This window comes from Manis pentadactyla, chromosome 3 (assembly GCF_030020395.1).
Source record: "Manis pentadactyla isolate mManPen7 chromosome 3, mManPen7.hap1, whole genome shotgun sequence".
Lineage (NCBI taxonomy): Eukaryota > Metazoa > Chordata > Mammalia > Pholidota > Manidae > Manis > Manis pentadactyla.
The window spans coordinates 217,005,928-217,018,976 of NC_080021.1; the positions used below are offsets into that span (position 1 = coordinate 217,005,928).

Consider the following 13,049-nt stretch of genomic DNA (forward strand, 5'->3'; position numbering starts at 1 on the left):
TATATCACATTGATTGACTTGTGAATGTTGAACCATCTCTGCATCCCTGGAATAAATCCCATTTGGTTATCATATATGGTCCTTTTAATGTATTGTTGAATTCGGTTTGCTAGTGTTTTGTGGAGGATTTTTGCATCTGTGCTTATCAGGAATATTGGCCTCATGAGTTTGGAAGTGTTTGTTCTTCTATTTTTGGAAAATTTTGAGAATAACTTGTGTCAATTCTTCATTCTGGTCCTGGAATTTTGTTTGTTGGGTTTTTGATTATTGATTCAATCTCCTTACTAGTAATCAGTTTGTTCCGATTTTCTGTTTCTTAATGATTCAGCCATGGTAGGTTGCATGTTTCTCAGAATTCATCCATTTCTTCTAGGTTGTCAAATTTGTTGGCATATAATTGTTCATAGTATTCTCTTATGATCCTTTGAATATCTACGGTATCAATTGTAATGTCTCTTCATTTCTGATTTGAGTCCTCTTTTTTCTTGGTGAGTCTAGCTAGAGTTCTCAATTCTGCTTCTTTTAAAAAACGAGCTTAGTTTCATTAATCTTGTCTTTTTAATCTCTATTTCACTTATTTCTGCTCTGATCTTTATTTCCTTCTTTTTCCTAACTTTAGTCTTCCTCTAGTTCCTTGAGATGTAAAGTTGGGTTGTTTTAGATTTTCCCTATGAATTTCCTGCTTAGAACTGCTTTTGCTACATTCTGTAAGTTTTAGTATGTTTTATTTCCACTTTTATTTGTCTCAAGGTACTTTTAGATTCCTCCTTTGATCCATTGTTCAGTAACATGTTGATAAACATGCACACATTGGTGTGTTTCCCAGTTTTCTTCTTGTAACTGATTTCTAGTTTCATACCACTGTGGCTTGAGAAGATGATTTCAATATCTTCTCAAATTTATTAACTTGTTTTGTGGACTGCCATATGATCTTTCCTGCAGAATGGTCCTTGTGTTCTTGAGAATAACATGTATTCTGTTGCTTTTGGATGGGATATTCTTTATGTATTTGTTAAGTCCCTCTGGTCTTAGTTATCCTTTAAGGCCAATGTTTATTTTGTTTGAATGACCTATTCATTGACATAAATGGGGTATTAAAGTCCCCATTATCATACTGCTTTTTTTTCCTCTAGTTGTTAATACTTGCTTTATATATTTAGGTGCTCCTATGTTGGGTCCATATTTACAAATAGACCCTCTTGTTCGATTATCCTTTTTTCTATGAAGATTTCATATATCTTTTGTTGGGTTTATTCCTAGTACCTTAAGACTTGTGATATGAGTATAAATGGGATCCTTTTAAGAATTATATTCTAGTTATTGACTATATACAGGAATGTTTTTTATCTGATTGTGCACCTAACTACCTTGATAGATTTTCTTAGTAATCTCTGGTTATTTTTCTTTTCTTGCTAGGATCACCAGTATAACAATGAACAGAAAAAGGGGTAGTAGGATCCTTACCTTGTTCTGATTTTAAAGGAAATACTGCATATTTTACTATTAAGAATGGTATTTGCATAGGACTCTGGAAGGTAACCTTTATCAGATTGTTATTGATTTCTATTTAAAAGTTTTTTTCCAAATTATTAATGGATGTTGCATTTTTAGCAAAGGCCTTTCTGACTACAGGTGGCTATATGGTGTTCTCCCTTTAATCTGTTAATGTGGTGTATTCAGGAGAGGCTGGGCCATGTTGTGAAAATGAATGAACACTTAAATCTCAGTAGCTTTTATTCAAGTAAAATCCAATGTGGGACAGGGGCAGGGGGTGGGAGGAGTGTCCCCCCACTTGGGATTCTGCCATCTCAACACCTGGAACCTGTGTGTGTCGTGGCAGGGAAACTGGGGGTGGCATATGTGTTCCTAAGTCCCCAGACCAAAGCAACATGTATTTCAAAGGGTCGGGAAGCAGTCTCCTCTGTGCCCAGGAAGGAAGGGTGCAGCAGAAGGGGACACCCAAATAAGGGTTTAGCATATGGATCCAGCACCTTCACCAACTTTCTGATACTATTCCATCCTTGCAGGGTAAGCCCGACTTGGTCAGGGAGCACTGATTTTTATACATTGCTGGTTTGGGGTTGCTGAGATTTTAGAAGTTTCGCATCAGTATTTGCCAACAATTTTCATGTCCTGTCCTCGTCTGGATTTGCTGTCAAGGTTGTATCCCACTCACAAAGTGAATTGAGATGTGTTTCCCCTTCTGTTTGGCTTCTCTGGACCTGATGTTTGTGAGGGGATTTCAAATCAGATTTAACTTCTGTAATGTCAAGTACCTCTTTGTAGCATTGATCATGGCTGTAATATTTCACTTGTGTCATTTCTCATTTGAGAGCACTGAGTGAAGCAAAGTGCTTGGTACCCAAACATGCTCGGTAAGTAATGATGCTGGTGACAGCTCTCCAAACCGTGCCAGGTATTAACTCGCTGAGCATTCAGACCTTATGAGGGAGAAGCTGTTACTATCACCCCCTTGCTTCCAGATAGAGAACCGGGAACAAAGAAGAGGCCCCTTCTGTGCTAGGACTAGAGCCCCTATTAGCCAAGAGCCAGATTTCTCCAGGGTGTCCCCAGCTAAGGCAGGACTAGAATGACCCGGACCCTGCCCTACCAGGTACCTCCATGTGTCCTGGTGGGGTGATGGACAAAGGAGTGATGGTCAAAATGCATGCACAGGGCCTGTCACCTCTGAGTCACCTGCACAGAGGTTGGGGCCAGTTCAGGCTGGTTCTTGGCACTTTCAGCTGGTGGGGCAGATGGGAGTGAAGGACTCAGGAGGTACTAGTCTTTCTCTGGGACACTGAAGGCAGGGCTGGTTGACCGGCGTGTGAGGTGGCCCTGGGAGGACAGAGGACAGTGCATGGAAATGAGCCCGGTGTCCCTCCTGAGTGGAGCCAGCCTGCCTTGGGCGGGGCCCACAGGGCGTGCTGCTTCCTGTGGATCAGGCAGCTGGGCTCCAGCTGGTGCACTGCCTCGTGGCGGGAGAGGATGGAATCTCGCAAAAGGCATATTTTCAAGAACAGCACCTCAGAGGCTTTGAGAAGCGGCTTTAGCTACTCAGGCGGCCCGAGTTCCACCCGAGAAATGTCAGTTTTTACCGGGACGTTGGGGTGGCAGGCAGCATAGCTTTGTGCTTTCACTCACTCCTAGGGCAGGAGCCGGCGCCATCCATGCCGCCGCCGACAGCAGCACGTGGGCCCGCACCCTCGGTGTGCAGGAGCCCTGCCTCCCGGGCTCCATGAAGAGGCAGCTCGGACTGCCATTTGACACGCGGCCACAGCTTTTATCTGTTGTTTATTTTCTTTCATATAAAAGTTACAGGTTTGAAATGTCTGCAGGAAGATGCCACTATCAGGTCGGTTAGTCGGGGGATATATTACAACGTAACATTGGGGAATCTGGGCAGCAGCGGGTTCAGCGCAGACGTCGGCCCCACCCCCAGCCGCAGGGAGCCAGGAGGCCCTGATGGGCGGGCCCGTCTAACGCTCCATTCCCGCACCTGCCCCCAAGGCTGACAGGGCACAGCCGGGCTGCAGCGGCTCGCGTCTGACGACTCCCTGAGCCGCAGTGTCGCGAGGTGCAGGGTGGGAAAAGCCTGTCAGCCAGTAAGTTAACCACACATTGCACTTGCTGTCCTCACGCAGCGCCCCCTGCACCGCCTGCCCGGCGTGTCTGCTCAGACCCCACTGGGGGTCCCGGAGGGAAGAGCTGAGTCCCGGTGGAGCTCCTGCCCCAACCCTGCCCCGTTCTTGTGAACAGACGCACAGACACGCATCCCCCCGCTACGAGCAGCTGGGTTTCTGAGGCTGACACACAGCGCATGTGCCTGGGCCTCTGCAGAGGGGAGGCTCTAGGCGCCGCTGTCCACAGCCCTGCGTGCCCACAGCAGCGTCCAGCAGAGCTGGGCCAGGGCGCGAGGGAAGACGAGGAGGAAGAGGAAAAGGCTGAAATGAGAGGACTTCAAGAAGCGGGTACGAACCCCCCCCCCACGGTACTGTTCATCACAGCGACCACACACACTCTTAAATAATGAAGTGATACGACCCGCCCGCCGCCAGCAGGACCACTGCCCGGGGATGGTCACTGACATTTCACAGATTCCCCCCTCTATGTACAGGACAACAAAAGAGGAAAAAAAAAACCCAAATTTTCTTCATGATAAAAGCTGCTCAAAACCCATGAAGGACTCAAAGTGACATGGTTGTTTCTTTAAGAAAAATCTAATCAACAGATGTTGCTTTCTGCCTTTTCTTGCTCTCTCTACACATACCCTGGTGTTTGCTTGGCCATCCAAACCCAGGAGAAGCGAGCACTCAATCAGGGAAAACAGGCATGGGTGTAGCTGTCCCCACTCTGCCAGGTCCTCGCCCACCTTGAGTGGCACGGAGCCCAGCCCCTCAGTGTGCTGAGCCACCCCCCCAACAGACCTGGCCTCAGACTGTCAAGCGCAGCAGCGAGAGTGGCTCTGGACAAGGAGGCTGGAAGGCGCACCTCCTCCTGAAGATGCTTCTCAGAGGAGGAAGCAAGCCTGCCAGGGTGGGCAGGGGAGGGGTGGGCCAGACCCGTGCCCTCAGGGTGGTCCCGCCCTTCCAGGGGGACAGCTTGGCTCTGGCACTGGCAGGTCTGCTGGGACAGAGCAAGGCAGGAAGGGAGCTGCAGACGCGGTGTTTAAGGCACACAGCAAGTGACAGAGGAGGCTGCTGGGCCAGTCCGGGACCAAAAGGCCCCCCGCTCCCCCCTCTCTGAGAGCTGCGGGCCCAGCGCAGGTTCATCGCGGCTCTCGGGTGGTAAAGCCCTGGCTTGCTCTACCCTCTCCCTCCCAGCTCCACATGGTGCCCAATGCCGGGGAGGGCCAGTACCGGGACAGGAGCGCAAGCTCCAGGGCGCTGGGGGGCCGTCGGTCGTACCTTTCCAGGCCAGGTAAAAAGCTTACCTCGGCCTCCATTTAAAAAGCAGGACCCGGGAAGCCAGAGGAGCCCCTGGGGCATCTTGCTTTCTGCCCACCCAGCTAATGTCCCCTTCACCCCAGGTCACTGGGAGTGCAGCCCCGCCCGGGTCTTCAGGTCTCCACTCAATTGTCATTTCAGCAGATTCAGGACCCTGGAACCTGGGGAGAGGTGAAGACCCCTGTTCCCAGGCTGTGGGTGGAAGGAGCAAGGGGAACAGAGACGTCAAAGCAGAAACCAAACCCCAAACAGAAAACCACTGGGTCAGAGGTCAGCGTGAGGCCTGCCTGCTGGCTCCGCTGCAGCCCCGGGGGCCGCTCCCGGGGAGGAGGGAGGCAGGGAGCTGCTGCGGGCTCTGGGCTCCTGCCCCGTGCCGCGGAGGCCGGGCCGGGCCTGTGGCTCTGAGGCGACGCCTGCAGCCTGCCCCGGGGGGCGGGCACCGTGCGCGACAGGTCTGGCATCCCTCATGGCCGCGAGCTGCCCTCCGAGCCTTCCTGAGCGTTCTCCCGGCTCGCGGCACCTGAGTCTAGGTCTTCTCTTCCCGGTCTGTTTTTCTCCTTGTTATGTTCCTGGGTTTGATTTTCAGAGAGAGTTCCCATAGGGCCTCCTCGGCCAGGTGGTCACTGAAGTCATTGAAGAAGTTTATGATGTCGTCGTTTCTCCGGATGTCATAATGCCTGGTGGGCGGAGGGGCAGCCAGTGAGCCTGCGTGGCTGAACAGCCCCAGGCAAACTGCCCCTTCCTTTGGCGGGGGAGACACCGGTGCTCAAGAGATGCAGCCACCAGCATGCAGAGTCCGAGCTGGACCCCACAGCTGTGCTCTGCGCCCTGCGGGTCCCCGTGGGCCTGCAGAAGCTGGGCTCCCCAAGCATGGACCCCAGGGAACCCCTCTCCTCTGGCCCCGCCGCATGTTGGGCTCATCATCCTGGGTGGGCTCTGGTCCTAGGCCCGCCCTTGCTGCCCGTGTGATGTGGCAGGTGAGCACTACGTTGAGCTGGTGTGCACTTTCTCAGGTCCTGACAGACTGTGGGGAGCAGGAGTCCACCCCCCAGTGGTCCTCGGTGACCACCTCAGGGTCCAGGAGCTGAGGGCTCAGAGGTGCCCCCCACCCCACGGGGCTGCACTCACGCCTGCTGGAAGCACCGCATGCTGTCGAGGATGTTGAACTGCTGCCACCGCTTGGAGAAGTTCACCTTCCCGTCGATGTGGTCAGGGTTCCCCAGGTGAACGAAGGTGAGGTCCTGCAGGATGAGTCCCCTGGGGGACGGAGAAGCCCTCACTGCTCTGCAGAGGGGCCGAGGGCAGCTGCTCTACAGGCGAGCCAGTACCTGACTAGGCCCTGGCCTTTGGGCTGTGCTGAAAACCCACAGCACGTCTGGGCATTTGTTTCTTCCAGCGTGAATCCTGACCTGCATACCTCTGGGTCCCTGAGAGAGCAGCTCTGGCTCCTCAGGTGGCGCACTTGCTACAGCACTGCCGCAGTGTGCCCCAGAGGTGTGCGTTTGCTAAAGTTAAATGAATGCACGAATGGGGAAAAAAAATGCTAAACGGGTGGGGGGGCACATGTAGATCCTCTGTTAGCAGGTCAGGTAACGTGCTCGTACAGAGGACACTGAGGACCCAGGCGGAGAGCCCAGCCCAGGGAGAGCCTGCCTGAGGGGCAGAGCGGTCAGTGAGGGCAGAAAGGCCGGGAAGCAAGACGGTCAGGAGCCATGTCTCTGCGGCAAGGGCAGCCCCGGCCCCTGGGGGTGCTCGGCAAGCCCTCAGCCCCCGGCCGCTGCTGGGTCTCGTTGCTCTCTCTGCACCCTGCTGGAGCCCACCAGCACAGGGAGGGCTTTCCTAAGTCCTGTAGTCAAGAGAGCTGCTCAGCTGTGATTTTCCCACCATTTCTCAAGTTCATGTGACCACAGGATCCTTCTCCATGAAACACCTATTTCATTCCAGGGCCCGCACTTGGGGGACCCTCTCCGAGCCTCTCTAGGCCAAGGGCTCTCAGAGCTTCTCGGGCAATGGCAGGGCCCTCAGGTGGTTGAAATGGGCGCCAAGTTTGAGGACTGCTGCAACACAGAGCAATGCCACTGCGGAGAAGACACGCACATCTGTGCACGTGTGCGACTCCACACTGCCTGGCGGGCCCGGGAAGGAACATGGGCTGGGAGCTGGGAAGGACAGAGCCGCTCTCACGGACCCCTTCTTTTCCATTTAAATTGTGTAACAAGGAGCATGTTTTACTTTTAAAGTTAAAGTGGAAGCAGAAACATCTTAGTTGGAAACCTTTAAGGGAGGGTTTCTCAGACGGGCAGAGGCCCCACTCACAGGTATGGGATGCACGGCGGCTCCACCTCCGACAGGGCGGCCCGGTAGGCTCGGAAGGAGGACGAGCTGTCGATCAGTGTGCAGTACTCAGCCAGGCCCTAGGCAGGAGGGGCGTCCGTGAGCGCCGACACAATGCTGGGGCCCAGACCCTCCTTGCTGACCAGCGTATCACCTAGCCACTGCCCAGGCCCAAGGGCACCCAGGCATGTGAACCCAGAGCCAGCAGTGGGCCCTGCCTGGGCAGCAGGGACACAGGCCTTCTGCGGAGGACTGGCCCAGGGGGCTCCTCGTGCCTGCTCAGAAGCCTGTCTCTGAGCAACCACCGCCACTGTGGGTACAGGGCCCGGAGCTCGGCCCCCTGCTCGGTTTTGCCCACGTTATGGCCCATGGGCTGCTAAGCCCAGGCTGAGCCCCGTCACCCCAGCTCCCGCCATCCTTCGCTCCCCACCGCATTCAAGGCAGAGTCACCAGAGCTGGCAGGGGACCTTGTGAGCCCATCTGTACAGTGCGTTCTTGTCTAGGGGACTCAGCCAACCCTGCCCCCTGCGGGGACCACCATTTGCCTGCCTCTTTGCCACCTCTCACCCCAGTATGAGAAGTGCTCCCTGCTGCCTTAGGACCTCAGTTCCTGTAGCAGCCAGTGTCCCACTTCTCCACACAACGCTTTTCTAACTGTCCTTTCATGTCACTCTGGGAGATGCTCCTGAGTGGCCCAACCAATGTCCCTCCTGCGGGTGTTGCCTCCCTCCCCAGGGAACATCTCCCACACGAGGGTAGAGGTCCGATCCTTGCTAAGGCCCCCCCAAGGCCCTCAGGACCCAGTCGGGCTGCTCCCCGTTGGCACGGGCATGCTGGCATCTGTCCTGCCGCTTGAGGGCACCCACTCCCACAGGCTCTGCACCTGTTTGCTCCCCTGCACCCCCAGCAGGAACTCCATTCCCTTCCAGGAAATTCATCACACTAGCGAAGGTCTTGGTATGCTTAACGCTTCCCTGGGGAGCCCCCCTGCCCCCAGCCCCAGGCAGCCCTCCAGGAACATGGGCCGAGGAGGGAAGGTGCAGGCAGAGGTGGGCCCAGGCAGCAGGACGCTGTGACGCGGCAACCCCAGCCTGACCATGGAGCCCCCCTGGGCCCGATGATCGGCGTGCAGAGATAAGGAGCTGCGGCAGGGCGGGTCGGGGCAGAGCCAGGGTGTGCCCAGGTCTCTCTCCCCACCCGGGGCACATCCTGCCACAGCCGGCTCGCCCGGCTCCCTCCCCGGCCGCTTGCCTCCGAGGTCTGCTTCTGCCACTCCAGCCTGCGGATGGGCGCAGAGTCCAGGGCCGAGAGGATGGCCAGGTAGGAGTTGAAGTTGTTCAGCTTCCGTAAGTGCTGCAGAGAGGGATGAGGCGGCCGTGAGCGCAGGTGCAGGACGGGCAGGCCCGGGGCTCCGGCTCTCGGGCTGGGCCGGAAGGAGCAGGCTCTGGGGAGGTGCCCACTTTACCTTCATGATCTTGATGAACTTCAGGAGCAGCCGTTCCCTGTCCTGCGCCTTTTCCTGCAGCATGATTATCGACCGGACCCTGCAGGGACCAAGGGCAGAGAGCCGGCTGAGCTGCCTGGTCCCCATCAGGCCCCTGGTGGTCCTCCAGGAGATGGAATACGGACGTCGCACCAACCATGTGCCCGCACCCACAGTGTGCCCAGGGCTCGTGGGGCACCAGGCACAGCCCCAGTCTCTGTCCTCTGGGGGCCAGGCACCCCAGGGAGGAGGCTACCCACCAGGGTGGGACCCGACCCGCGGATGGAGTGGCAAAGCAAGCTTTCCTGATAAGCGCTGACCCTGAGCCCTGCTGGGGCTGGCCGTGCTGCCTGTGTGGCTGCAGTCTAGCTCTGGAGACGAGCCGCACGTGGGCCACTTGGCTGGCCTTGACGGAGTGCACTCAGAACCTTACCAAAGGCCAGCCTCGCACGAGGACCTCATGGTGGCCTCGAGCCCACGCCTTCACAGGGCCCACTGCTGGGCACGGGGAGGCAGTGCCCCCGCTTTGCTTCCTGTGCCCCACAAAGGGTGCGTGCGCTGAGTGCACTCGGCCAGAGCTCTGAGCCTCCTGCAGGTCCACCCCTGGGCAGCCTCCTGTGCCCAGCAAGGGGCCGGGCTTGGCTGGCAGCTGGTCCTGGGCTTGCTGAGGAGCAGGGAGAGGGCAGGGAATGTGGAGACGACCCACAGGGTATCCAACAAGCAGCCCTCAGGGCATTTAATAAACATGAAACATTCCCCTGGTAGCAGCTGTGGATCTTGCAGGGTGGGCTCTGCCACAGCACCAGACCGGAGGCTGCCGTGCCCTGTCCACCCTCCACCTGATGCTGAGAGGCTATGGGACCTCGTGAGTTACACGCTGAGGAGCCAACAATTCTGTTATATTGTAGACACTTCGGGGCTTCATTCTGCTTTAAGAATAAAATCTAAATAAAAGTATTAATAGAACCCACTCTTTTGCTGTTCTCTTGTAGGCAGAGTCAGAGTGAGAGGCAGCCTGGCAGTGGAGAGACTGAAAATGACCAGGGCAGGATGGCACACCTGACCCTACTCCCATGCTGCCACCACAGCAGACATCACTAATCAGTCCTGGCACTCTTGCCTGCTGAGCCCAGGACTCCTCAACCAGGCCTCCACATGGCCCTCTCCAATGTACAAGACACCCCCGGTCCTGTCCCTGCCCTTGCTCTCTGCTCACAGTCAGTACCCATGGGGCCTAGAAGGAGACGGGAGGAACAAGACAGGCACCTCCCTTTCCTTGCCACTGGAGCTCTCTGCGAAGGAAAACAGAAGGCCACCCACGTATGCTGCCATAAGAGACCAGGGGCTTCACACTGCGGCCTCCCCTTACCAGTAGGACATGTTGTTGAAGTGCTCTGTGAACTGGGTCAAGTTGGGGCTCTTCTCCTCATTCTGCTCTTTTGCCCAAAGTAAAACCTCTGGAATCTGAAAAAGGAAGTAGACTGGGTAGAGCTGGAGGCATCTGGCTGCCCCGTGCCAGGGCGGTTTCTCTTATTCAGGGCTGCACAGCAGTGGCTTGCCAGGGGCAAGGGATAGCCCTCCCCCAGCCCTGGCTCCACTCAACGCCGTACCTCTATCTTATAAAAGAGCTCAGCATCTAGCAGGGTCAGCTGCTCAGCTATTTCATGGCTGTGAAAGTCATGCAAGGTCCCCGGCCTGGAAGACAGAGGCACAAGGTGAGGGCTCGGAGGACAGGGATGGTGGGAGCTGATGCCGAGCAGGCACTGCACTGCAGGCCTTGGGGCACAGGAGGAGAATGGAGGCCACGCCACAGAGGGGCAGAGGGCCGGGCCCAGACCATGCTCCTCCCTGGGGCAACGGAGCCTGCCTTCTTCTTCTGCCTCTGCGGCGCCCCTCCTGTGGGCTCACAGACAGCTCGGCTGCCCAAGAACTCACAGTCTGACCTGCTTCCAGGGCCCGGAGGGGACAGAGACACCGTAGGAATGAAGGCTGAAACACTAACAAGGAGGTGATCAAATCTACAGACATGTGGGCTGGGGTAGAGGGGCAGGCACCAGGCTAGAACCTACCCACAGGTTACTGGGAACCTTCAGGATGGCACCAGAGGCGGGGCTGTATGAGAACAGCTGCCACAGTAGTGCCAGGACGATGATCAAGAGCCACAGCAGGGATGCACCCATCTGTCCCTGTCGTGGTGAGCCCCATACACCTCACCTCCCCACATCCCCATGAAAGGTGACATGCCACACACATCCCTGGAAGGGGCCCCACCAGGGGAACCCCGTGTGGCACCTTGTCACAGAGCCTGGGGGCCTGGGGAGGTGAGCTGGGGGACATGGACAGAGGGCCAGCTCCCAGGCACAGCTCCTGGTAGAGGCCGGGCCAGAGAAAGCCTGGACGTGCCGCTGGTGGCTCACCTGGCGGCCACCCCCCTGGCGGCCAGGGGCTGGTCAGAGTTGGCGCACTTGAGCAGCTTCTTCTGGTCCACCTTGTCTAGGATGTTCTTGCGGAGCACGCGGGCCAGGCTGAGCTCCCCGTTGCACACCAGGCGGAAGACCAGTTCCATGAGCAGCTTCAAGATCTCTTCTGTCAGCTCCACTAGGCTGCAGGCGAGGGCCAAGCACAGGAAGAAGGCTGATGCCGCAGGGTGCACAGCCTCCTCAGGGCACCCAGGGCCGTGGGGCAGCAGCCAGCAGAGCTGGGACGCCTCACAGAAGAGGGAGGGACGCAGTCTCGGGAGGGCTCCTCAGGGCTGGGACGTGACTGTCACCGTATCGGAAAACGCTGGCCGCACCAGACCAGCACCTGGGATTGTGCTGGGAGACAAATCCGCACGAATCCTGCCCCAGAGGAGCGGTTGCTGCCGCGAGGGTGATGAGTCACAGGGTGCTGGCCCCTCGGACTAGACGCCCGGAGCTGCCCCTGCACTGCTCCGTGCGGCTCCTCAGGCCACCCCCTCAGCAGGAGGTGGATGCCGTGAAGGCACGGCCTCGGGGCTCCTCCACCATGGACTCTCCAGACCAGGCTGGGGGCCCCACAAGGAAGACGGGGCAGAGCTGGCCTGGGGGGACTCAAGTCAAAGCCAGGAGGGCCCAGCCTATGCAGGCTGTGCTCCCAAGGAGCAGGTGGGACACGCTGCGCCCGTCTTACAGGGAAGCCTGTGCCCTGGCAGGGAACCCGAGGTGCCCAGCACTCACCAGAGTTCATCCACCACCCGCACCAGCACGAAGAATGTGTTCTTGCTGACACGCTTCTTGAAGGTGTCGGAGAAGGGAGAGAACTTCTCGTACGTGAACGCGTTAAGGAAACAGCCAGTGTCACAGGCAGGCATGGGGAGATGTGAGGGGCAGCCGCCGCCTCCTGTCACCATTTAGGGAGGGCTTATGATGTGGGAACCCCACAAGTGAGCATCTACCGGGATGAGGGCAGGACACGTGTAGCCAGAGCTGCAAAGCGGGGTGCTGCCTGCGCCGTTGGGCACAAAGACTGTCCTTAACCATGTCTCCTCCCCACAGAATGGGCCCCACGGCACAGCCCAGGCCTGACCTCCCACTGGGGTCAACCCAAGGTTCCTGTGAAACTTATACAGTGAAGGCTCCTTGCAGAGCTTCCCGGGGGGAGAAAGACAGTCAAGAACCAGTGTCCTAAAGCCCCCGGGGCCCCAGAGAGGCACAGAGGTGGGCAGGGTCTTCCTCCACTCCTGCCATGAGTTCCTGTCCATCTTTTTACAGCTCTAGAGGCCACCTGAAGCACAGCTGTCCTTCACACGCCTGCCTGCCACCAGCTACTCCCCAGGCCACGGATTCTGCCGTGGGGCCGGGGGTCACAGTTTCTACCCTGGTGGGGGCCACTGTGTCTGCCTGGGGGGGGTCGCGGTTTCTCGCTGCCCTCTTGTGCTCACTGTTGCCTCTCCAGGCCCTCTTCCAGCTCCATCCTGCCCGCTCTCTGGCCGTCTAGGGGTGCTCGGGAAGGAGCCACGTGCCGGGCAGTCCCAGGGCCGGCAGCACTGAGGGCGCATTAGCTGGACGTGCCCGTGGTCTTGCTGCTCCACACTGCCAGGAGCACGCCTGATGCGGCCAAGCGGGTGATGCCGAGCACCTGAGCACTGCAGTCAGGCGGGTGGGGGTGGGGGTCTCCCACCAAACAGCCACATGGATCACTTAACGTCTGAGCCTCAGGTTCCTTAATTACACAATAGGAAATAATGTAATGGTACCACATGACATGGTGATGATACATATAAGAGCATCACACCTAAGTGAAATCACATGTGCAGACACTTAGTG

The 13,049-nt window shown here is 56.9% G+C and overlaps 1 protein-coding gene across 6 annotated transcripts in view; it reads right to left on the reverse strand.

Moving 5' to 3' along the window:
* Positions 1-3,275: 3,275 nt before the first annotated feature.
* RAPGEF1 (Rap guanine nucleotide exchange factor 1) overlaps positions 3,276-13,049 on the reverse strand; it is a 130,974-nt gene continuing 121,200 nt past the window's right edge. For 5 of the 6 annotated variants that reach the window (XM_036913520.2, XM_036913510.2, XM_036913518.2 and 2 more), the window contains 9 exons: positions 11,961-12,053; positions 11,181-11,366; positions 10,374-10,458; positions 10,133-10,227; positions 8,746-8,824; positions 8,532-8,633; positions 7,263-7,360; positions 6,075-6,203; positions 3,276-5,623 (listed from right to left, as the gene is read on the reverse strand). In XM_036913520.2, the coding sequence (XP_036769415.2) occupies positions 5,473-5,623; positions 6,075-6,203; positions 7,263-7,360; positions 8,532-8,633; positions 8,746-8,824; positions 10,133-10,227; positions 10,374-10,458; positions 11,181-11,366; positions 11,961-12,053 (1,018 nt within the window). In that variant the 3' untranslated portion in view covers positions 3,276-5,472. Of the gene's footprint in view, positions 5,624-6,074; positions 6,231-7,262; positions 7,361-8,531; positions 8,634-8,745; positions 8,825-10,132; positions 10,228-10,373; positions 10,459-11,180; positions 11,367-11,960; positions 12,054-13,049 lie in introns of all 6 variants that reach the window. The other variant, XM_036913515.2, reaches the window with a different exon arrangement.